The sequence below is a fragment of the Marmota monax genome, unplaced genomic scaffold (assembly GCF_021218885.2).
Source record: "Marmota monax isolate L192 unplaced genomic scaffold, Marmota_monax_Labrador192_F-V1.1 WCK01_AAM20220418_F8-fsc00090, whole genome shotgun sequence".
NCBI classification, from domain to species: Eukaryota; Metazoa; Chordata; class Mammalia; order Rodentia; family Sciuridae; genus Marmota; species Marmota monax.
Window position 1 is genome coordinate 7,855,370 of NW_026695219.1, and position 24,450 is coordinate 7,879,819.

General features: G+C 35.6%; 1 protein-coding gene across 2 annotated transcripts in view; it reads left to right on the forward strand.

Annotated features, from left to right (window-relative positions):
• The window catches only part of Cnst (consortin, connexin sorting protein), a 96,328-nt gene that overhangs the window by 16,484 nt on the left and 55,394 nt on the right, over nt 1–24,450 (forward strand). The window contains exon 2 of one of the 2 annotated variants that reach the window (XM_046432533.2): nt 21,522–21,951. In XM_046432533.2, coding sequence (XP_046288489.1) covers nt 21,573–21,951 — 379 coding nt within the window. In that variant the 5' untranslated portion in view covers nt 21,522–21,572. Of the gene's footprint in view, nt 1–21,429; nt 21,952–24,450 lie in introns of both variants that reach the window. The other variant, XM_046432534.2, reaches the window with a different exon arrangement.

The window sequence follows — 24,450 nt, forward strand, 5'->3', positions numbered from 1 at the left end:
CCAGTGCTTAAATTCAGATTGGGAAATAACAGTATATGTGCATGAAATAACTTGAAATAAACAATAAAGCAATAAATAAGCAAATTTGAGACAGTGTCCACTGGATACTAAAGCAATTATAATGTTTATTTCATTTAAGGAAGTAGGTCTCTGAAAATGTTTCATTATAAAATTCGTATTTCACTATGCCTCATGTTATGTTTGGACTAGTCTAAGGCTAAGTAACATTTTGGCAATTTCCCTTCCTACTTCTTCTAACTTGTCCAAACTCCTCTTCTTCAACACCTCAGTTGATTCCACCATGTTTATGGAGTCTGCTGTATCAGAGATAGTGCATACTCTGGAGCTAATATGACTAGGTTTAAGGTCCTAATTCTGAGAATTGGTTGACCTTGGATGAGTTACTTAACCTAAGTGCTTCCATTTGCTATCTATAAAATAGCAATGCTAAAAATAGATACCTAATAGAATTATTGTGAAAATAAATGAGATACTGTGTGTATAGTACAGAGTAAGCAACATATAAATGTTTGTTATTAGTCTCATACTATGTTATGATTACTCTTCACAATGGACTTAAATAAACTTCAACTTTTCCAAAAAATAATGTATTTGAACCTAAAGGGTTTTTTTTTTCAATTTTATATTTTTTATGTTCTTCTCTGTAGCATGTTTATTTGAACATAAATTAGTGTCTGCCCCTAACCTCAATATTTGGAATGAATTGGTGTTTCCAAAATATGTACATTTCTCATATAGTGGTTTTATAGGTCCCTGTTTCTTCAAAAGATATTGCTTCAGTGACCATGATGCCTCTAGCACCACCTGGGTACTAGGAATACCTTTTGAGAAGTGGCAGCATATGGTGACTAACAGGGTACTTTCTAAATTCAAACAGATAGGGTTCAAATCTTCTGCATCTTACTTGCTAAATAAACTTGAGCAAGTTATTTATCTCTGTTTCTGGGTCTATAGAATTGGGAGGAAATCACAGGGTTTCTGTGAGAATTAAATGAAATATGTAAAGTTTTAGCACAGTACTTGGCATTGATGGCAATGTTCAATAAAAGTTAGATGTTATCAAGAGCTATTTTAAGAGAATAGGTTGGTGCATGTATCCAAAGGGTTTGAATTTTTTTTCTATTATTTTTTTGGACTGAGGATTGAATGGAGGGACATTTTTGTAACTGAGATACATGTCCTGTGATCTTTGATTTTTATTTTGAGACAGGATCTCACTAAATTCCTGAGGCTGGCCTTGAACTTGCAGTCATCCTGCCTCAGCCTCCAGGTCACTGGAATTGCAGGTGTGTACCACCGTACACAACTCGAATGGTTGGAGCCACATGGGAATAGAAAAGGAGGCCTTGAATCTGAGCCAGGGAACCCCATAGAATATTGGAACTAAAAGTCTAATGCTAGGACCCTTGAAGATCTGTTTTCAAAAGTGATGGATTTAGGGTAGGGTATCAAATATTCCCAGTAGAAAAGGGAAAAGTTTTTCTCTCTCATCCTGGATATTCTTTTGAAGAGAGGCTTCCCTGATAATTTGTAACCATGATCTGTTAAACCTAAGGTTTGAGGCTCATATATATTATAAAAAGTGGTCCTGGCTGGTAACACACCTTTGGTCCTAAGCAAAAGCACTTGTGAAAGAGTAATTCTTAGGTCAGCTTATGCAAGATCCCCACAGATAAAGCCCCTCACTGTAGAAGAACAAGTAATTTAAACAAACAAACAAACAAAAAGCTAGTAATAAAAAAAGATTGGTGGAAATGACAAACAACATATTTAGACTTCAAAAAACTTTAAAAAGTGAGTTTACTCTGACTTTAAAATATTAAATTTTTGAAATGGAAACAATACAATTAAAAAACTAACTTTAAAAATAATACTAGATATGACTTGAAAATAAAAGATAGTCACAGGAATGAAGTAAATGGACAAAGTAGGTAGCCAATTTTACACACGGCTGAAAGAAGCAGTACTTAAATGGAAGATATTTGGGAAGTTGAGTCCCTGATTCAGTTCCCATAGAGTAAGGAAAGCTAACAGGAGTTACAGAAGGAGAGAGTAACAAAATGGGGGAGAGACTAATTAAGGAGATACTTGCTGATTGTTTTTCAGAATTGATGAAACATAAATACTCAGATATGAGTATCATAGTCCTGAGTAAATAAAACTATATTTCTATTTAGAATACATGGCAAGAAATATCTCTGATCAAATAGCTGACTTTTAAATATAAGCATAGGGTTTCGAGTGTCTTGGCATCTCAGGAATATTTATGAGGACATTCTTATCTTTCTGGATGGCCTTTGCAACTTCCTATACCTTATCTCATTTCATTCTTAAAACAAATGAACCGAGGCACATAGATTAAACAGCTGGCAAGCAAAGAAATCTGTATTCAAACTGAGGAAGGAATGACTCCCCTTTATGTTGCTTTATCCTATCCCTACTGTTAGTTTCTAGTTTTGAAATGGAATTTCTAACACCTAGGAATGATGAAAACTTAGATTCTTGAAAATATATTTCTAAAACTTTTTAAATTAAAATATAACATTACCAAGTGCTTAGTTTTATTGATGTTTTTTCTTTTTAAAAAATAAAATAACCTCTGAACTTTTCAAGGCTTATATGTAGATTTTACTCTTGACGTAGAAATATTAAAGCTGATGTGACATTTAAAGTACATTCAATCATAAATTATGTGAGTGCTTGAAAGTATTGGAATTCACTGAGTACACTTTTAAAATAATCCCTAATAATTTTATCACAATGGTGAGGTATTATTTTGCCATTTACCAATATGTAGTTTAACATACCTTAGGTTAATGACTAGAGAGAACAGTTAAGTTGGTCTACTCAGATCACAAAGGCCTGAAGCAAAATTTCAGACATATTTTCATTGTTAATGGAGTCTATAGATTTCTGTAATACTTTGTGCATTGTAGGTTTTCAAATAGTTCATGAATTCCATGTGAAAAGGAGCTATCTTTTTAGTCCCTATTCATTCATTAGTGTTGCTAATTGAATTATTGTTTTTTGAAGATTAGGCATAGTTTATATGGATTCAATTTTAAGAACTTTTCTGAAGGTTTCTTAAAGCACATAAAAAAATTAGTTCATCAAAATATCCACTCATACTGATGCCTGCTCGAGTGACCTTCTGTCCTCATGTACCATTTCTGTGCTATTTCTCCCTTTTACTTGTATATTTTTCTTTCCCACCCAGCCCCATATGTGGATATGGTAATATCACATTGGATAAATCATCAGTATCTCATAGTGTACCCCAACTAATCCCAATCTTTCAGAAAAGTTAATGGTTCTTTGTAAAGTTAATGGTTGCTTAAATGTAGACCATTTTGATTGCAAACTATGTGTGCAAGAGTACATTGAATTTTACAGTTTCATATTTCTTATAAGCTTTCACAAAAAATTATATAAATAAATAGATGATATACTCTTTATGAGTTTGAATGAACATTACTTTTTTAACTGATTCCCCTGAACAGTAGCCCACTAATACTTTAATCTTATTTTTATTTATGTCTAAACTGGATTCTATGAGAAAAAGAAATAATATACAGACAAAATGTTGATTACATTTCATTCATGGAATGTTGATTTATAGACAAATGATGAGATATTTACTAATATATCAGTCAAATATGGAATTATTAATATCTTACATATACTTCTCATTTTTATAAGATGAAAATAATAATAACATACATTTGGATATGTAACTAAGAGTTATTAATTTATGTACCCTTTACACAAATAAAAAAGTGAAGTTAAAACAGCTTCTTCCACTGTCTTTCCTCTATTTTTGCCATAATAGTTTATCTTCTACCACCTATTACTGCACACTTGAGGAGAGAAAGGTATCTGGAGGTGCTGGGTTAGATAGCTAATAGACAGCTGTGACTGACAAGAAGGTACTTGGTAAATAGATTGGTTCCTCTTTGTTTATTTTCTCTTTTCTTCTACTGCTGTCTCCCACCTCAGATCAAAGTCTGAAAGGTATCCTGAATTCCTGATGGTCTCTTGCCTTCCACATCTACTCAGTAGACCAAACTGTAAATTCCACTTTCACATTTTCTCATTTATGTTCCCATCACTCTCATCTTAGATGATCAGGGTTTCATTTCTTACATCTCATCACTCTAGCCCAGTTTCTCTTGCTGTAATCAATTGTATATGTTACCATCAGATTTGTCTGCATGCAGTACATTTCTGATACTCTGTCACCTATATTTGGAAGCCTTCAATGGCAACTGCAGCTTCTGCTTCTGTTGCTCCCCACTCTCTCACACACAGAGGTTGGAACCCAGGGCCTTGCGCATGCTAGGTTAGGCAGGTGTTCTACCACTGAGCTACATCTGCAATCGTTTATTTTTATTTTTGAGACAGGGGCTTGCTACCTTGCTCACGCTAGCCTTGAACTTGCAATCCTCCTGCCTCATCCTCCCAAGTACACACATTATAGGTGTGTACCCCCCCACCATGCCCAGCTTTTTTTAAAAAAAAAAATTTTCATAGTTGTAGATGGACAGCATACCTTTATTTTATTTGTTTATTTTTATGTGGTGCTGAGGATTGAACCCAGTGCCTCATACATGCAAAGCAAGCACTCTGCCGCTGAGCTACAACCCCAGCCCTCCATGCCCAGCTTTTAATGGCTTCTTTTTTAAATTTTTTTTTTTAGTTGTTGATAGAATTTTATTTTTATTTTATTTATAAGTGGTGCTGAGAATCTAACCCAGTGCCTCACACATGCTAAGGAAGTGCTCTACCACAGAGCTATAACCCCAGCCCCTTTTACTGGCTTTTTGATCCCAATCACAGAAAGTAAATTGGTGCCACTCAAATTCTTGTCCTTGGTCCAGTGACAGTTCACCAACTGTTTGTTATCTGTGTGCATTGAGATCATTCCATAGAGAGAGAGAGAAGTTGACTGTTTAGAAAATTTCACAGTGTCTTGACAGAATAAATTTTCTATTAATGCAAGAATTTTAAATATTGGGACTGTTTGTATCCCCTCTCCAAGTAACTGGTTCATGATTTTCTAAGAAGAAAAAAAAAAGTTGGTGTTTCACAGCAGGTAGTGTGAAATTCCTTTGTCATGATCTAGCCACATATAATTTATTCTCGTCACTTACTACTTCCCTTCAGCACTCATTCCAAAGTACATCTGTTTAGTGCTGTTCACACCCTGTTTGCTTACCTTTTGCTTTTGTTCATGTTTCTTTCTTCTCTTAAAATTGCCTCTCCATGTGGGGGTAAAAGGTGAATGAGGTGGGGGTAAAAGTAGAATGGAAGGAACATATCACCTTAGAGCAGCTGGGTGACACAATATTCATATATTGTATCCTCTCTGCTATATCACCATTCTTTACCAATGTTGTAGGCCAGAGTTGAGGTGAACCAAACAGCTAAACAGACTGAAGGTGCTTGGAGCCAATAACTCATGTGTTTTTTCAGAAAATACAGGGCCAGGTACACCTGCTGGTACTGTTCCCTGCCTGTGAGCATGGTGAGCAGCTATGAATTTCATCTGTTTCTGGGACAAAGGTCATACAGGTCTAGAAATGGACGTCACCAATGGTGACTGATTTAACAACTCATGAGTATCAATGCCTTCATGAATATTTGATGTCTCTTCTGTGGTATCATGGATATTTGTTGGTCTTGATTTTTTTAATTGCTTCCCTTCTATATTTAGTATGCATATGTTCTATTTACTTTTTCTAAATCTAACTATATAAGATGTTTGATTTGGTACTTATTTTCATCTTGCTTCCCCATTTTGGTCTTATTTTCTATAATAGAATTGGATATTCTTAAATATTCACATATTCCTCTCTCCACAAGCACAAGTAATCTTCCTTTGGCTCTCAAATAATTTAGCTGTTCTTTATCACATTCTTTGTTGCCAAGATGTTTGAGGAGAAGGAAGATGAGGGAATAGTTTGTAGATATCTTACAGTTTATTTCCAAATAGAAGTATAAACTCTTTTTATTATCCAACTTTATAGTGGAGTATGAACTCTTCGTTTTTTTTTTCCCAGTAAGAACTCTTAAGGGTAGCTTGTGTCTCATCCCCCCCCCCCTTTTTCAATTTCTCTCTCTTTACCCCATTATATTTAATAAACATAGCTTGTTGGTTGTAGTCAGTTGATTACATTGACATCTGGTTAGCTCAGTTAAAGCACTAAACTTCTGAGGTCAAACTTTGGTCTTCACACAGAGATATATTTGCTTTGTTTCATTTGTATCCTCCTTTGTTAAACCTTTAATGCTTGCCAGATATGTGCTTTCTTTCAAAGAACACAAGGTAAAACAAAGAATTAGCACCTATATTGTGTAACCAGTTCAAAACCAGTGTTCTCTTGGATTTGGGGCAGGCACTTCAAGTACTCATTCAAAAAAACAACATTGTATTATTGTTTTTTAGACAAAAGAGAGGCAAAAGAAAATGTGTGAATTCTGCCTGTAGCAATACTTTTAAAGTACATAACAAGTAATTGTAATTCACATACCCAGCAAACTAGAAAGTGATATTTGTTTTAGACTTGAAGCAGTAAAAGACAAATGACAGAGAACTTGTGACCTAAATTAGAATCAAATGTTAAAGTTAGGAGGTCTCTTAGATACCAACAGATAAGATAACATCAGAGCTCTTGTTTTCTTATTCTCTAAGTCAGTATGTTGGCCTTTTTATATAGGTTTAAGAATTTTGTTTCCTATCTGTGATAGAAATAAGATGAAATTTGAAGTTGACATCAACATAAAAGATTACATTTTAGGAAAATAAATATCTCTAAATGATGCAGAACCACTAAAGAGTGGTGAATAGCATTGTGAGGTTAAAATGAGGCACTTTAGGAAAATTTCTGGGTTTTTGGTGTGTGTGTGTGTGTGTGTGTGTGTGTGTGTGTGTGTTGCTGGGGATCAAAGCAATCCAGGACCTTGAGCTGTGTGCATGCTAATAATATGTGTGTGCTCTGACACTGAACTCTAATTTAGCAACCTCACCCCATCCTTTTTAGTGAATAAACCGGAAGCAAGGGTTTTAGAAACTGCACTCACATCCTGGGTCTCTGACAGTCTCTCTCTAGGCTTCTTTTAAGTTGTCCACATAAAGAAGTAGGAAGAAGAATGACAGAACTATGCAAAATAAAGAAAACATAAATGAAAATTGGTGTGATAGGTTGAAGAAATCGCTTTCCATTACTCTGGAAAATTCCATTTATTTCTATTGATACTTTGTACTCATGTAAAAGGTTAGAAGAAAAGATGCTATGCTGTTGTTTATTTTCTTTGTGAGATTAATTTGAAGACAGTATATATAACCAAATAGGATGCAAACTTCAGATTTATTATTTCAGGAGAAGGTGGGCATTAGCCCTAATTGTTATAATTTCCCACACTGATTTTTTTTTTTTGTATGTGTGTGGTTCTGGGGATTGAACCCAGGGCCTTGTGCATGCAAGGGAAGCACTCTACCAACTGAGCTATATCCCTAGCTATATCCCTATATTATCATACTGACTTTTTTATACCTTCTATATACTTCCCAAGGCTTCCTCCCAACATACTATCTACCCCTACCCCTCTCCAATATATGCATCTCTTATGAGTTGTTTCTTTGATTATCACAACTTGATCTCTTGGTATGGAATATATATACAGGATATTATATATTAAAACTTGTGGCAGTAGTTTGAGCCTTTTTGGATTTTTTTCTTCCTATCACCAGATAGGATCTCTGTCCGTTGGTCCTGAGAAGGGAAAAGGGGACCTCACCTCATCCCTGGCAGCTTATCAATTTATGTGGCAGAAAGGAATATCAAGACACATCAAAATAGGTGCAAATCCAGGGTGTGGTGCAGGCCTAAATCCCAGAGGCTCTGGAAGCTGAGATAGGAGGATGGCAAGTTCAAAGTCAGTCTCAGTGATTTAATGAGACCCTCAGCAACCAAGACCCTGACTCAAAATAAAAAGATAAAAAAGACTGGGGATATAGCTCAGTGATAAAGCACCCCTGGGTTCAGTCCCCAGTACAAAAAGTGGGGGGAGCACAAGCAGAGATTTATTTAGGAAAGCAAGCAATAAATCAGGATACACACTTAAAGGAAGAGGGAAAGCAGGTGCTCCAGAGTAAACCGCACTTCTTTTGGGGTTTCAGGCGGCTTCTACTAAAAGAAACTTTGTAAATGGCGAACATGAGAGGTATTTGGGGTGGCATAAGCTTAATGAGCTCAGTTCTTTCAATCAGGGAACACAGACTAGACCACAGTTGTCTGGTTCTGAGTTTGATATCATCTGTAGTAGTACAGGAACTGTACTCACATCCTGGGTCTCTAACACCCTCTCTCTCTCTAGGCTTCTTTTAATCAGTCTAAAAAATACATTCTATAAACTAACAAAGTATATAGGCAGTAATTAACTGGACTTAAGTACTCTAAGATTTATTGGACCTTTTAAAAATTCATTGCTGGAGAAAAACAGGCTTGGGGAGTGAAGGTGAGGTGGTTCACAGAGCTTTTAGATTTAAAGCTACAATCCCTCTTTCTTTCTCTTTTTGTCTTCTTTCTACCTCTCCTTATTTCGTCTACCCTAACTCTTTCCCAAGAGTATTTACTCTTTCTGGCAGATCACCTTAACTCAAAGATGAAATTATTCTGTCGGTCTTTATTCTCTGTGAGCGCTGGTCTGCTTTGGCTTATCTTTTCTTTTGGAGAGTAGCTCTTTTAGGTTCCCACCTGAAAGTCTACTCCCACCCCCATCTTCTTAGCAGGCCCTGAATTCTGGGGGCTTTTGCCAGCCTTATGAGTCTGCGGAAAGCTCTGCTCAGCCTTTCTGGCCTTTGTTGTGATGCTTTCTGCCATATTTTTTAGTTGTTAGCAGCAGAGGAATGTATTTGAACCAAGCTGATCTGCCCTCCAGAGGTAGAACTTTTGCATCCTTTCTTTCTTTTTCTTTTTTTTTTAAGAGAGAGAGAGAGAATTTTTAATATTTATTTTTTAGTTTTCAGTGGACACAACATCTTTGTTTGTATGTGGTGCTGAGGATCGAACCCGAGCCGCATGCATGCCAGGCGAGTGCGCTACCGCTTGAGCCACATCCCCAGCCCTTTTCATCCTTTCTTAATGTTTATTTTTGCATATTTAAAATGAATGTATACACATTTTAGTGAAGTATATGTGCATATCATCTAGGGACAGAAATACATAACAGTGCATGAGCTTTGCTCTTTATAAGCATACTATCCAAGTTTGGAAACTCTTGCTTTTTATTTCCTCCTCTTTAGATGTAATGTTGATTCACTAAATACCTATAACCTGTCTCATAGAAATTTTTCTATATGTACTGAGGTAAATGTCAAATACCCAATGATGATTTCTAACAGATGTGTTATATAACTTAACATATAAACTTGAAGAAATTACTCCATCATATTTAAGGAACACAGGAAATAATGGTAGGTTTTATTTTGCCTCTTAACCTATTTTTCTAAATTCTGTATATCTGAAAAATATGTCAAGATACTGGAAATTATCCTTAAACGTAGCAGTTTGCTGTTTACAATACATACATCTGAGAGTAGAGTTTTTAAAATTACTATAAAAATGGTTATAGTGGTTAAGGGTCTGGGGACACTGAGTGTGAATCCTGACTTTGCTACATACTAGCAGAGTGGTCTTGGCTTATTTCACTTAGAATGATAGTCTCCAGTTCCATCCATTTACCAGCTAAATAATTCTTTTTTATGGTGAGTACTATTTCATTGTGTGTACATACCACAATTTCTTTATCCATTTATCTGTTGACGAGCACCTAGATTTATTCCATAGCTTAGATATTGTGAATTAAGCTGCTATAATCATGGATGTGGCTATGTCACTGTGGTATGCAGATTTTATACCTTTGGATATATGCTGAGGATTGGGATAATTGGGTCAAATGGTGGTTCTATTCCATGTTTTCTGAGGAATCTCCATACTGCTTTCCAGAGTGGTTGTACCAATTTGCAGTCCTACCACCAAAGTATGAGTGTAAATTTTGCCCCACATCCTTGCCAGCATTTCTTGTTACTTGTATTCTTGATAATTGCCATTCTGACTGAAGTGAAGTGGAATCTCAGTGTAGTTTTAATTTGCATTTATCTAATTCCTAGAAATGTTGAACATCTTTTCATATATTTGTTGACCATTTCTATTTCTTTTTCTGTGAAGTGCCTGTTCAGTTCCTTTGCCCACTTATTGATTACATTATTTGTTGGAGGTTTTTTGGGTTAACTTTTTTTTGAGATATATCCCCAGCCCCTATTTGTATCCCTTTAAAATGAGCTATTCTTGGGGCTGGGGTTGTGGCTCAGTGGTTGAGCTCTTGCCTACCATGTTCGAGGCCCTAGGCTCAATCCTTAGCACCACATAAAAAAAAATAAATAAAGGTATCGTGTCCAACTACAACTAAAAAATAAATATTAAAAAAATATTTAAAATAAGCTATTCTCATGTACCTCTAAGTGTTTCTTATTTTGTCCCTGATTTCTTCTGCTATTCATTGGTCATTCAATAGCATATTATTTAGTTTCCAGGTGTTAGAGTAGCTTCTAGTTTTTATTTTATCATTAATTTCTAATTTCATTCCATTATGATCTGATAGAATGCAAGGTATTATCTCTATTGTTTTGTATTTGCTCAAAGTTGCTTTGTGGCCTAAGATTTGGTCTATTTCAGAGAAGAATCCATGTGTTTCTGAGAAGTATACACAGTCACTGATGGATGAAATATTCTGTATATGTCTGTAAAGTCTAAATTATTAATTGTATTTTTAAAAATGTTTATTTATTTATTAGGACACAACACAATGCCTTTATTTTTATGTGGTGCTGAGGATCGAACCCGGGTCCCGCCCATGCTAGGCGAGTGCTCTACCGATGAGCCACAATCCCAGCCCCTAGCTTCCTTTTTTAATATTATTTTTTTAGTTGTGGCTGCACACACTACCTTTATTTTACTTATTTATTTTTATATGGTGCTGAGAATTGAAGCCAGGGCCTCACACGTGCTAGGCAAGCACTCTACCACTGAGCCCCTATAGGTTCTTTATTTAGTTTTGGTTTATAGGATCTATCCACCGATGAGAGAAGCACATTAAAGTCACCCAGTATTATCGTGTTATGGTCCTTTTCATTCTAGAAATTGAGAAAGCTTTGTTTGATGTGCATAAATGCTACTGTTTGTGGCATAAATATTTACAAATGTTATGTCTTATTGATATATAATTCCCTTAAGCAATATAAATGACCTCCTTTGTCCCTTCTGATTATCTTTGGCTTGAAGTCCACTTTATCTGATAAGAGGATAGAAACCCCTACTTGTTTACATGATCCATGTGAGTGACACTTTTTTCCCCATCTTTTTACCTTCAGTCTCTGGATGTCTTTGCCTATGAGGCAAGTCTCTTGGAGATAGTATGTTGTTGGGTCTTGTTTTTTAATCCAGTCTGCCAATCTGTGACTTTTGATTGATGAATTTAGGTCATTTGCGTTCAGTGCTATTATTGAGAAATGATTCTTATTCCCTGTCAGTTAATTTCTGGTTTCTAATTTGAATTAATTGCTCCTTTGATTGACTATTCTTCTAGTGTAGTTTCTTCCTTTGCTGGTTTTCACTTATTTTTCATTTCTTCTTTATGAAATATTTTATCGAGTATGTTTTATAGTGCAGGCTTTCTAGTTATGAATTCTTTTATCATGGAATGTTTATATTTCTTCATCAATTCAGAAGCTCAATTTTGCTGGGTATAGTATTCTTGGCTTGTATACACTTTCTTTTTTTGGTATATATTATTCCAAGATGTCCAAGCTTTGAGAGTCTGGTATGAGAAATCAGCTGAGATCCAGATTGGTTTCCCTCTAAATGTGACCTGTCATTTTTCTCTAGCAGCCTTTAAAATTCTGTCATTATTCTGTATATTTCATAATAATGTGCCTTGGTGTGAGTCTGTTGTAACTTTGTATATTTGGGGTTCTGTAAGCCTTCTGTATTTGATTTTCCATTCCATTCTTAAGGTTTGGGAAATTTTCTGGTATTATTTTATTGAAAAGATTGTGCATTACTTTGATTTGGATCGCTGAGCCTTCATCCCCTGATAAATTTTATATTTGATTTTTCGATAAAAATATGGAATGCGTCACAAATTTGCACGTCATCCTGTGCAGGGGCCATTTCTAGTATATGTGCTGCCAAAGCAAACACTTGTTAGGCCTCTTAAAGGAAGTTTCTAAGAAATTATTTGGGTTTGCCATTATATTTTCAGGAATTAACATTTTAAAACAAAATATATAATTTTGTGTATATTTAATGATTATAGGTAGATTGCTTTATATCACTAGTCATATAACAAAATGATTGAAGTTTAAAAATTAGAAAGATGGGACTGGAGATAACAGCATAGTGTTGGAGCACATGCTTATCATGTACAAGACCCTGGGTTTGATCCCCAGCTCTTCAAAAAATAAAATCAGGTGCAGTGGTGTGTGACTGTTGTCTCAGCTACTTCGGAGGCTGAAGTAGGAGAATCATTTGAGCTTAGGAGTTCAAGGCCAACCTGGGTAACATAGACCCTGTGTCAAAACAAAACAAAACAAAAAATAGTTTCCATGAGGATATATGATAGAAATTCAGCAGTAAACATGATTTTTGTTTTTAAAAGGGTAGTTTTTGTCTGGAGAAATATTTCCAAGACTTGGATGTTGTTGCTTGTGGCTTAAAATATGATTGCAGTATGTTTTACAACAAAAGGCATTTAAATCCAAATAAGCACAACGTGTGTGGCCTGGGGAGATGACTTCTTCCCCTAAACTGATGGATTCCTTCTATGTGTGTGTTTTTAACTGTGAAAGTAACTAAAGAAAATGTTTGTATGGCTGTGGTAAGTTCATATGGTATGAATTGTGCATCCTTTTGGCTACAAATGGAAACTAGAAATTGTAATTTCCAGAAACATCTTGAAACATAAATTCAGTCCCTTGATGTAGGCAAAATTTCCAGTTAATGATGTTTGTTAGTTTAAAAAATATATAGTAGAAAGTATTGCCATAATTGCATATTTCTGAATGCCTGAAGGCATCTTTGAAAACATACTGTTTTAGAGATTTGCTTCTATTTGTTTCTTTACATAAACTGTATATGTCTCTGTATATAGAGCAGGAGGGTCCTGTATCTTTGCACTGTTCATCTGTTCCCACAATGAGGCTTTTGAGATATCTTGTCCATTTTTGTAATGGTTTATGAACTCAGAGGCCCCATGTATTTGTAAGCTGTGTTGATCAGAGCTTTCTGATGAAAGGGAGGCTAAGGAGAATGAAACAAATTTTGCGACCTTTCATTCCGTTTATCAGTCCAAGGTTGTTTTAGGCATATGAGTCACATAGTTTCAGTTAATTTCTTTATATTTTAAGAAGTGTTTTCTCTGCATAAATTAAAATCCATATTTAATGTTTCCTCTTTTAAAATCATTGCTTTCCCATTTCTTTTTTCTGTTTTTTTCTCCTATATTTTTATATTAATTTATATAATGTGTATAATACTTTATCTTATTTTTATTCTTCTCATTTACATTATCACATGAATTTTCTATGACCTTTTTTTTTCCTATATTAAGAACTAATTCTTGCTGGACAAGGTGATGCTTGCTGGTAAAATTCCAGCTACTCCGGAGGCTGAGTTCAAGACCAGCATGGGCAGTTTAGCAATACTGTGTTTCAACAACAACAAAAAATATTCCAGGGGTATATTGCCACTGAGCTACATTCCCAGCTCTAGTTAATGTTTATTTTGAGACAGGGTCTCACCAAGTTGCTGAGGCTGGCCTCCAACTTGCAATCCTCCTGTCTCAGCCTCCTGAGTGGATTGGAATACAGATGTATTCTGGCTTACAAGAAAAAGTTGTTTTCTGGGTTTAATCCTTCAACAAGGAAAGAAGGAAGAGGAGAGGAGTGGAGTAAGAAAGGAAGCAAAGAAAAGGGTTCTTTTATGACAATGGGTTTTTTATTCTTCCTAAAGAAATATTAAAACAATCTCTAGTCTTTCTTTTCTATCCTTTCCCCCCCGCCTTTTTCTTTCTTTTTCCCTTCTTAGAGTAGGTAAATGCTGTGTCACTTAGCTGCATACCTCCTATCCCTGATGTACTTTTGTCTCGCCCATGTCCTGCACAGGCAATGAAAATGGGGTTCCCTGTGTGGAATGGACTGGCTGAGAAATAAAAGCTAAGAAAAATAGAATGACAAAAATCTACAGGACACAGAAAATATTTTCAGAAAGCAAGGGCAGGATGGGTTAGCGGATCATAGGGATCAAGCTTCTATACTATGGCAAAATGGAGCCCCCCACTTGCTTTATTTATAACCGGGGATATCAAAAGCAGGGATAAGTTTTAAGGGCGGAGTCTTGCTTCGTGGTATCTTGTAGTCAGCAGGTTGCTTGACATCTTGGCAGGTCACATCCATCTCAGGTGCTGTGTGGGATCTCTGGCAGAGCTTGAGGGGGAAGTTCACCTGCATCAGGCGATCAATCCCTGTGGGAGTGCCATGGGAGGTCCCAGTGCCAGACTTATCCCCTCATTAGGCTTCTATGCGCCACATAGTTCACTCACAGCCCATGGATGGTTCGTGACACTTTTGTAATGTACAATTATATAGAAGAAACAAGTATTTAGAAGCGTTCCTGGAAGACTGTCTTACCAGTTATAATTGCCATTCCACTTTTATGAAGTGTCAGTAATGTTTTGAATACAAGGAAGTAACAAAAAAAGAGACAGATTAACCTTGAGTTTTACATTCTGAAAACAGGAAATAAATACATATAAGTCAATTTTAAAGGCATACAGTATCTGTTTCCTCCAATAAGTATTTGCATCATTGAATTACAGTAATTATAATGTCTGAAGCCAGGAAATGCCTATAGCATAACTTGTATTAGCAAGAATCTGTCATGGGGTGATTAACCAGGAGCTGTGACTTTGACTACTGTAACAATGGCAAGGCATGTCATACTAGCATTGACCAATAGAAATGTAATGTGGGTTATATGTGTAATTTTTTTTCTAGTAACCATACTAAAAAAACATTTTTAGAAATAAAATTTAATTGTGTGTGGGGTGGGGGATAGGGATCAAACCTAGAGCCTTTCATATTCTAAGAACATACTCTACCACTGAGCTAGACACCCAGCCCATTGAAATTAATTTTAATAATATTTTGTTCAAACCATTATTTTAAAAATATTATTTTAACATTTAATCATTTAAAATTATTGTTTTTTAAAATTATTCTTATTCATAGTAATTCATTGAGCTGTGGTGTGTATTTTATAAATATAGCACATCTCAATTTGGACACAGTTTTCATTGGAAATCCTTGGTCTATTTATTTGCTTTTGAGACAGTGTTTCACTGTGTTGTCCAGGCTGGTGTTGAACTCCTGGGCTCAAGGGATCCTCCTGGCGCAATCTCCCATGTAGCTGGGACTACAGGTGCCCACCACTTTACCTAGCTTTGATCTGTATTTTGGTTTCATAAAGCATATAGGTGAAATAGGTTTGGATGCTGGAGTTCCAAACATGTTTAAGTTTTTTGATTACTGAATTGATACTCTTTTAAAATTTTTAATTAATTAAAATTATAAAATTAACAATTCTGTTCTTCAGTGTGAGCTATTTATTTATTTATCTATCTATTTATTTTTGGCTGTACTGGGGATTGAACTAGGGCTTCGCACATACAAAGCAAGTGCTCTAACACTGAGTTACATCCCCAGCCCCTCAGTATGAGTTTATGTTCCAGTTCCTCCATAGCTACATATGGTTAATGGTTTGCCATATTGGATAAAATAGGCAGAGAATATAATTGACAGTGGAAGTAGTCAGCTAAGGAATCCTGAATCAAGGATAGTCTTTTAGCTAGATTTTAAAGTGAAAAGCATGATAAACATTGAGCCACATCCTCAACCCTTCTTTGTATTTTATTTAGAGACAGGGTCTCACTAGGTTGCTTAAGGCCTCATTATATTGCTGAGGCTGGCTTTGAACTTGTATTGAAATTATGAGGACTGCACTTTGAATGAAGTTTATATCTGAGTTTCATAGGTTCAGCATTGTTTTCAGGAAATGATGTGGAGATAACCACAGCTTTGTCTGGTCCCCAGTTGGTGGTCCTCAGGTTGAGACACTGTTAATTCCTGGAAAGTACTACTATAGTCAACACCCATTACTGGGATATGAAATCAATCTAGTAGATCTTTGATCAGCATTTTAAAAATACACAAATACTATTGGATAGAATAGAGAACGTATCAGAGTGTTCCACATCTGTTAAGGTTTAGGGAACCTTTGCTTTAGTTACATATATGTGTATATTTTGCGTTTATAGGATTTCAATGAAAAATGAATTCTGAGTCACAAAATTTTTGAGAATTATTCCTTTTCTTCTTCTTTCCCCTTTCCTTTCTTTCATTCCCTCCTCTCACTGTGTCGTTGAGGTTGACCTGGCCTCTTTTTTTCTTCCTTCCACTATTTTTCTTTCCTTCCTTCCTCTAAGTTCCTGAGTTTGGCCTTGAATCTCTTTATACTGTGTCAGCCTCCTGAGTAGCTAGCACTGTGAGTGCACACCATTGCACCCAGCCTGTGTGTACTTTTGATTGCTGCTCTAATGAATATTGCCTATAGGTACAGTGTACTAAACAAAGATAGCATTAATCAAAGAAAACTATGGATTTAGCAATAAGATATGAGTGCTATTAAAAGGTATCTAGTGTCTAAGATGGTAAAATAAATGTAAAGTAGTATGTAATGGCCATAATAAATAGAACAACTTAAGGGTATAATGACTTTCTTCCTCAATTCTGAATTAACTAGGAGAAGATAAATTTGACATTATCATTTTGGTCCTTGTATTCCTCTAAATTTTTATTTGAGTTTAAATAACCACATTTAAATTTGAAATTTGCTCTTATTTCTTTGTTTGCACTGTTGGGAATTGAACCCAAGGTCTCATGTATGTTAGGTAATCAGTCTGCCATTGAGCTATATCCTACCCGCAGTCTGGGGTGAGGCTACTGGAACTTGAATCCTCAAGACTTTACCACCAAGTTATATCCCCAGCTTTCTATTTTGAGACAGGCTCTCACTGAGTTGCCAAGGCTGGCCTCAAACTTGGCAATTCTGCCTCAGCTTTCCAAGTTGCTAAAATTATAGGCATACACCACCATGCACAGCCCCTAACCCCAATTTTAATTCTTAAGAAGGATCTTGGCTAAGAGTAAAAAAAAAAAAAAAAAAAAAAAAAAAAAAGTAGTATTTTGGAATGATTATATGGATTACAGGAAAAATGGCACTCACAGTCTCCTTAAAACATTTCAATAAAATAAATAATAGTATACATTTAACTCTTCTTGGATGTTAATTATTAAAGTTTTAGTAAAACCTGATGTTTAATCTTACCACACATTTATTATAAAATAAAGCTAAATCCTATTTGGGATTCAGATTATGCTTCTTGTTTTTCGCTTATTTGTTTTGTTTTTTTATGGGTCCTGTGGATGGAACCCAAGGTCTTAAATGCTAGGCAAGCACTCTACCACTAAGCCACATCCCTAACCCTGAGATTATGCTTTTAACAAATTGTAAATTTCTTTTTCTTGGTCTGTTAATTTAGTTATTTATTTAATATATCTTTCTCAAAGTTGTTTTTTATAGCCTCACTGGAATATGTTTGCTTTGAATTCTGAAGACAGCCAGCATGTCAAATGGCTTTTATACAGTGTACATATTTGGAATGCTATTTTGCCACAAGAGTGTGGAAACTTGGGAAGTACTTACTATCATGCTTTTAAAAGGCAAAATATGGATGTGTAACTGATGTGATTCTGCAATCTGTATATGGGGTAAAAATGGGAGCTCATAACCCACTTGAATCAAATTGTGAAATATGATATATCAAGAACTATGTAATGTTTTGAACAGCCAACAATAAAAAATTAAAAATAAATAAATAAAAAAAAATAAAATAAAAGGCAAAATATGTTAGAGTCACTGCTGTAGCAGTGGTTACAGTGTGTCACTGTTTCTTTTGTAGGAATTGGTTTAGATACAGGGACTCTTGCAGAATAGCCATATTGTTTAGATAGAGCAAATAAGTTTGAATACAACCTCTACTGTACTGAGAACCCTCAGGTCCCATGCAGTGTTAACATATATTTTGAAATACTGTTACTAAACAGGGGCCCTTTCTCCTTATAATTTTTCTCTTGCCCAAGTATTATTTATTTATTTATTTATTTTTGTGGTACTGGGGATTGAATTCAAAGGTACTTAACCAATGAGCCACATCCCCAACCCTTCTTTGTATTTTATTTAGAGACAGGGTCTCACTAAGTTGCTTAAGGCCTCATTATATTGCTGAGGCTGGCTTTGAACTTGTGATCTTCCTGTCTCAGCCTCCCAAGCCACTGGGATTACAGGCATGTGCCACTGCATCTAGCTTTACCCAAGTATTTTAATTTAGTGATGCATGGGTACTAGAAGATCAGCCTATCAAAATACTGTTGGTGTAGCACAGGGACAGAAGAATGAGGAGGAAGAGACAAATATAACATTTTATTTATAACTATTTCCTAAAGCAGTAGAACACTACCGATTAGAAATTCCAATAAGTTTATCTTAGCCAGGTACCATGATGCATTCGTATAATCCAAGTAACTCAGAAGGCTAAGACAGGAGGATCACAAGTTTGAGGCCAACATGGGCAATTTAGCAATACCCTGTCTAAAAATACAAAAAAGGGTCTGGGAGTCTAACTCAATGGTAAGAGTGCTTGCCTGGCACATGCAAGATGGTTCAATCTCCAGTACCCCCCCCCCCAAAAAAAAAAAGAAAGAAAGAAAGAAAGAGGGTGGAGAAAGTAAGTTATTGCTGGAACTTTATTTTATTTACTTATTGATTGATTGATTGATATGCGGTGCTGAGAATCGAACCAGTGCCTCACACATGTTAGCCAAGCGCTCTATCACTGAGCTACTATCCTAGCCTAGCAGTGGTATGTTTCTATAGTTCCAACTGCTCAGGGAGGCCAAGCAAGAGGATCACTTGAGCCAAGGAGTTTGAAATCAGCCTGGTTAAGACCTTCTCTTAAAATTTTTTTATCTATTGTTAATTAAGATACTCTAATGAAATGTGTAAATGTGATCAGAATAACCATAGAAGCCAAATACTGTGCAATAGGTCCCTTCTCCTCTCAGACTAGGAACAGGGATGTTGATGGAAATTTATGTACAATCTGAATTTCCCCTTTTCAGAGGGGAACTGTATGGGTCATTGGGATAGGAAATCAGAGAAGATAAATTGGGTAAGACTACTGAACCAGGTCTTGATGCACTGATAGGTGTCCTGCAAAAAAAAAAAAAAAAAGAAAGAAAGAAAGAATTACAGCATGTACATACCTTGGAGAGAATATGAAAATCAATGTTAGAGAGTAGTTTATAAAATTTCCTTTTGAGAGTTAAACTAATTATGTTATCATAAAAGAGTCAGAGGCAAAATATCTTGAAGCCCATGGAAAGGAATACCTACTTTACTGGGAATAGCCACTTCATTTACATAGTATATACTCCCTTCCCCCAACCACTACCAAGAATTTCTCAACAGAAGAAGGTGAGGTGCATTGCAAATGGTCTAATGTGCGGATCCAGCACTTTCTGGGGAAGAATGACTTGAACTTCTTGGTCAATAGAAAAGTTTCTGCTATAGGGTAAAGCACAGCTGAAGTGAAATATTCTTTCACTATTTGCTCCTTTTTATCCCTATAATATAAAGATTAAGAATGTGGCCTCAGGATAATAACTACTCCAAATTCCATTTCTAAACTTATTCTATGAATAATTTGACAAGATATAAGTCTTTTTTTTATCACTATAATGGGACTAGAATTACCTATCTTCTAGGGTAATTGTGAGAGTTAAATAAACTGTTGATCTGAATAGTTTAACTCAGGACCTGGTATATGACATTCAACAAAGCTGTAAACATGATCTGTAGTTTTTATACTCAACTTACAAATTTTAATCACTAATTCCTAAATATCTTAGTCATCTGAAACAGGATATTTAGAACAGGCATTTATACATTCCAGGAATGAAAGGAAATATCCCCATGATAAATCAATACTTTAACTTTCTCAAATTATTAAAACCTGATCATTTATTAAAAACCTGATCATTTCTGGGTTTTTGGAAAAGATATTTCTGAATCTGCAGAAGGCCAGGACCCTTTTGAGTAAACTCAGCAGTGCTTAATGCCAACATGTGAGATTTATTGGGAAGCAGTAATTTACTGAGCATTTACTGTGGATCAAGCATTCCACTAAGTGCTTTACCTATGTAAAAAATGACCTTGAGGAAGGTATTACACTTCTTCACTTCTACAAACAAGGGAATTGAGGCTTGCAGATGCCAGGTAACTTGCCTAAGCTTGTTTAAGGACAAAGTCAGAATTTGAACATAGGTCTGCCTTTGCTGTTGCCCATTATGCTGAACTGCAAAGGTTCCAACATCAGAAAGACCTGGTTTTTAGATCCATTTCCACTTCATTCCAGGAATATGGTCTTAACTCATTTTACCACTCCAAGCCTCAGATTCTTTATCTAAAATATAGTATGGCTATCTACTATATAGGCTTGTTTTGAAGACTGGAAATAAGGTATGTAAAGTGCCTGACACCGTTTCTGATGTGTGTAGGAAACTTAGGAAGAGGTGATTGTTTCTGTTTGGGGTTCCAAAAGCTGCTTTCTACTTCCATTGGCAGGCCCCCCTGGCAGGTAACCTGTGGGGTCTTTTGGAGATACAAGTAAGACCCTGTAATTTGAACTGCAAGTTCAGGTTAGAATACCTCTTGATAAATGAGACTATAATGTAAATATATACTACATGAATTTTCCCCTTTTCTATTTTTTATAATAAATACTGTATCTTTAAATGCTTACTTTTGCAAAAATTGCTACTGTTTAACCAAAGAAGGACTTATACAACTAGCCTTCACTTGTCTAGTAAGTGTCCAGGGATAACATGAGTGACTGATTTTAGCAGATGACCTATTTAGCCAGGAATTTTTTTCACTGTGTCAGCAGTCCAAACCTGGTACACATTAGGATCACTTAGACAACTTAAAAAGATATATCAGTGTGTGTGCAGTCCTTAGAGACTCTGATTTAGTGTCTGGGATAAATTTAGGTAATTGTAAGGAGCAGCCAGGGTTGAGAACCAATTGTTTTGAAGCAAGAACTAGGTGAGATTGGGATGGGCTTGCAAGTGGAGAAATGAAATGAATTGAGTAATTTTTTTCTCTTAATTCACAGTGAAATGGCTCGGGAGAAGAGGAAAATCAAAGATCATCTTGAATCACCAGAGGATAGAAAATGAAATAGTTTCTTTTTCTTTGTCTTTGTAGACATGGAAGGACTTTAATGAAACTTTAAACGGTTCAACAAAGGATGCGCTAATGGATGACAGCAATACTCCTACATATAATCTGCAGTTGGAACCACAAGATGGGTGTCATCCTGGTGACAGAGTGGAAAGCAGAGTAACATGCTTATCTTCTGTGTCTGATGAAAATGAAAATCAACTTGATGGGGATGGGCCTGAGCTTCTGACCAGCAGTGACAGTGCAATGGGAAAAACTGAAGTGTTTGAGCAGGACAGTCTCAATAATAATGAAAACTTCATGTCCAGTTGTGAGGTGCCTGCATGTGAGAACTCAGAATACACTCTGTGTGAAGGCCCCAGAGATGAACAGGGATTCTTTGAAAAGGACAAAAGAGCAGCTGGAAAAAGAAGTACAAGAACCAAAAGAGGAACTGTTAAGAAGATACCACCAGGTATTTTTTAAGTTATTATTTTTACTATTCTTTAAAGAAAATAAACCCTATCACATACCGTGTACACTGTCTTGCATATTGCTTTTCTTCTCTTAATATTTTCAGAGCTTTTTTACAACAGTATATGTTGATCCAGCTGTGTGGTATTCCGTGCATGTGATATGTCTCCACAGTGTTCCATCACTTAGGTGTGTCATAATTTATTTAACTTCTTCCTTATGGCTGTACCCAGTCTTTTACTATAGTAAGCATGCTGAAATTGATATTCTTTGTGTATGTTTTCGTACTAGCTACATTATCTATAATCTAATTCCTTTATAAATTATCCTTTTCTACCAATACAAGCCTTAATAATTTCTTTCTGCCATCACCGTGGCTTTGATCTCTCACCTGTGAATTTATATGCTCGTAAGATCTTTATAGGATCTTTTTTATCTCATTCTGTAAGTGAATAATATATAAGCTATCTGGTTCTAATTGTGTGTATATATATGTATATATATATATATTTGGTAACAAAATTAACTCAGTTTTTCTAACTTGATATATAGTTTGGCAGTTAAGGTTTAAAACTATGGATTTTTGTGTCTGAGTCACAGGGTATCCTCGGGAAAAGGCAGCCTCTGGCTATTTTGATCAGAAACATGCAGAACTGGAGAGTGCTGGTATGCCCTAGACTGGGACTCCTTACATGTTAAGTAGGCAAAAGAATTTTAAACAGTATACTACTTCTTTACCCAAGGCAAAAGTCTTTGCATAAGTTCTAGTGAACAAAGTGGAATGTCTTCTCTTTTGTTATCTTGTACCTCTTTGGCTGATTAGAGGTATTGTCATAACCTGTTTTTTTCTTTGTATGTTTTTACTTATTCAATAAGGTGATTTCATAACTTTTTAAAAAATATATATTTTTATATATATTTTTAGTTGTTGATGGACTTTTATTTTATTCACTTATTTATATGTAGTGCTGAGAATTGAACCCAGTGCCTCACATGCCAGGCAAGCACTGTACCACCGAGCCACAACCCCAGCCCTCATAACTTTTTAATGTGACTGGTAATTTGGCTGTTCACATCCATTTGTGTTCTTAGTAGACTTAAGATAATTTTTGCCAAACACAGTGGAACATACCCTGTAATCCTAGCCTCTCAGGAGGATGAGGCAAGAAGATCACAAGTTTGAAACCAATCTGAGCAATTTAGTGAGACCTGTGTCAATAAAAATTGAACTGGGTTCAATCCCCAATGTCCCCCCAAACCAAAAAAATTTTTAAAAATGATTATTTTTACAAGAGATACAAAAGCATTTTCTTAATAGACCTAAGGATTAACAGACATTGTGTACAGTGAAATATGTATATAAATGGATTTATTTTGTAACCATCATTCAAGGGCAGATTGACTGCCTCTCTAATCTGATCTTGCGATGTGTTTAAGAACTGATACCTAGTAGCATATGTATAAGGATCAGTCATAATTTCAAGATTATGAGTCCTTTTATTCCTCTCTTCAGTGGCCTTATTTGTTTCCCTTGGTGTGATTATATAATATAAAGTTAGTATTTCTTGTCTTGTGAGAAAGTATAGAATCACCATCATTTGAAATATATGTAAAATTTAGGAGTAGTTTTTGTACAATTTATTTTTTAATTATTATATATAAAATTATATATGTCATATTTATATATAAAAGGACACAAATATATAATGTGAGTTTAAGAGAATTAAGAAGCTAGGCACTTGCCTGTAATCCCAGCTACTCTGGAGGCCAAGGCAGAAGGATTACCAGATTCAAGATTAGTTTAGGCAATTTAGAAAGACCCTGTTTCAAAAAATGAAAAGGGCTGGGATGTAGCTCAATTGTAAAGTGTACCAAAGTTCAATCTGCAGTACCAAAACAAAAACAAGGAGAGAGTAAGAAAACTGAATCAGGAATTGTAAAACCTAAGTTCAAGATACACTTCTAATCCTAGGTCACTTGGTGAGACTGAGCCCTCCTGTACTTCCTTGTTCTCTTCTGTATAATGATAATGTTCATGCACACAAATCTATAAAATTCCTTTCTAAGCTGTAAATTTCTTAGATTTCTGAACAGAGAGAGTATAGTCTCTACTCCTTTAAAATTTGGTGACTCACCTTGAGTGTATCTTCTGTTGTTTTTTCTATTTAAGAGATACATTTTGAGGCTGGGGATGTGGCTCAAGCGGTAGTGCGCTCGCCTGGCATGCGTGCGGCCCAGGTTCGATCCTCAGCACCACATGCAAAGATGTTGTGTCTGTCGAAAACTAAAAAATAAATATTAAAAACTTCTCAAAAAAAAAAGAGATACATTTTGGTTTTTAAATTTTGTTATTAAATGAAAGAACATGTTAAGTAGGCAAAAGAATTTTAAACTGAAAGGAAGGATTATTTAGAGGATAGAACCATCCCTTTTTTGACTGGAAAGGACCTGGAAAGGGAACCTTTAAATTGGCCTGGGGAGCTCTCCTTAGAGTTATTTG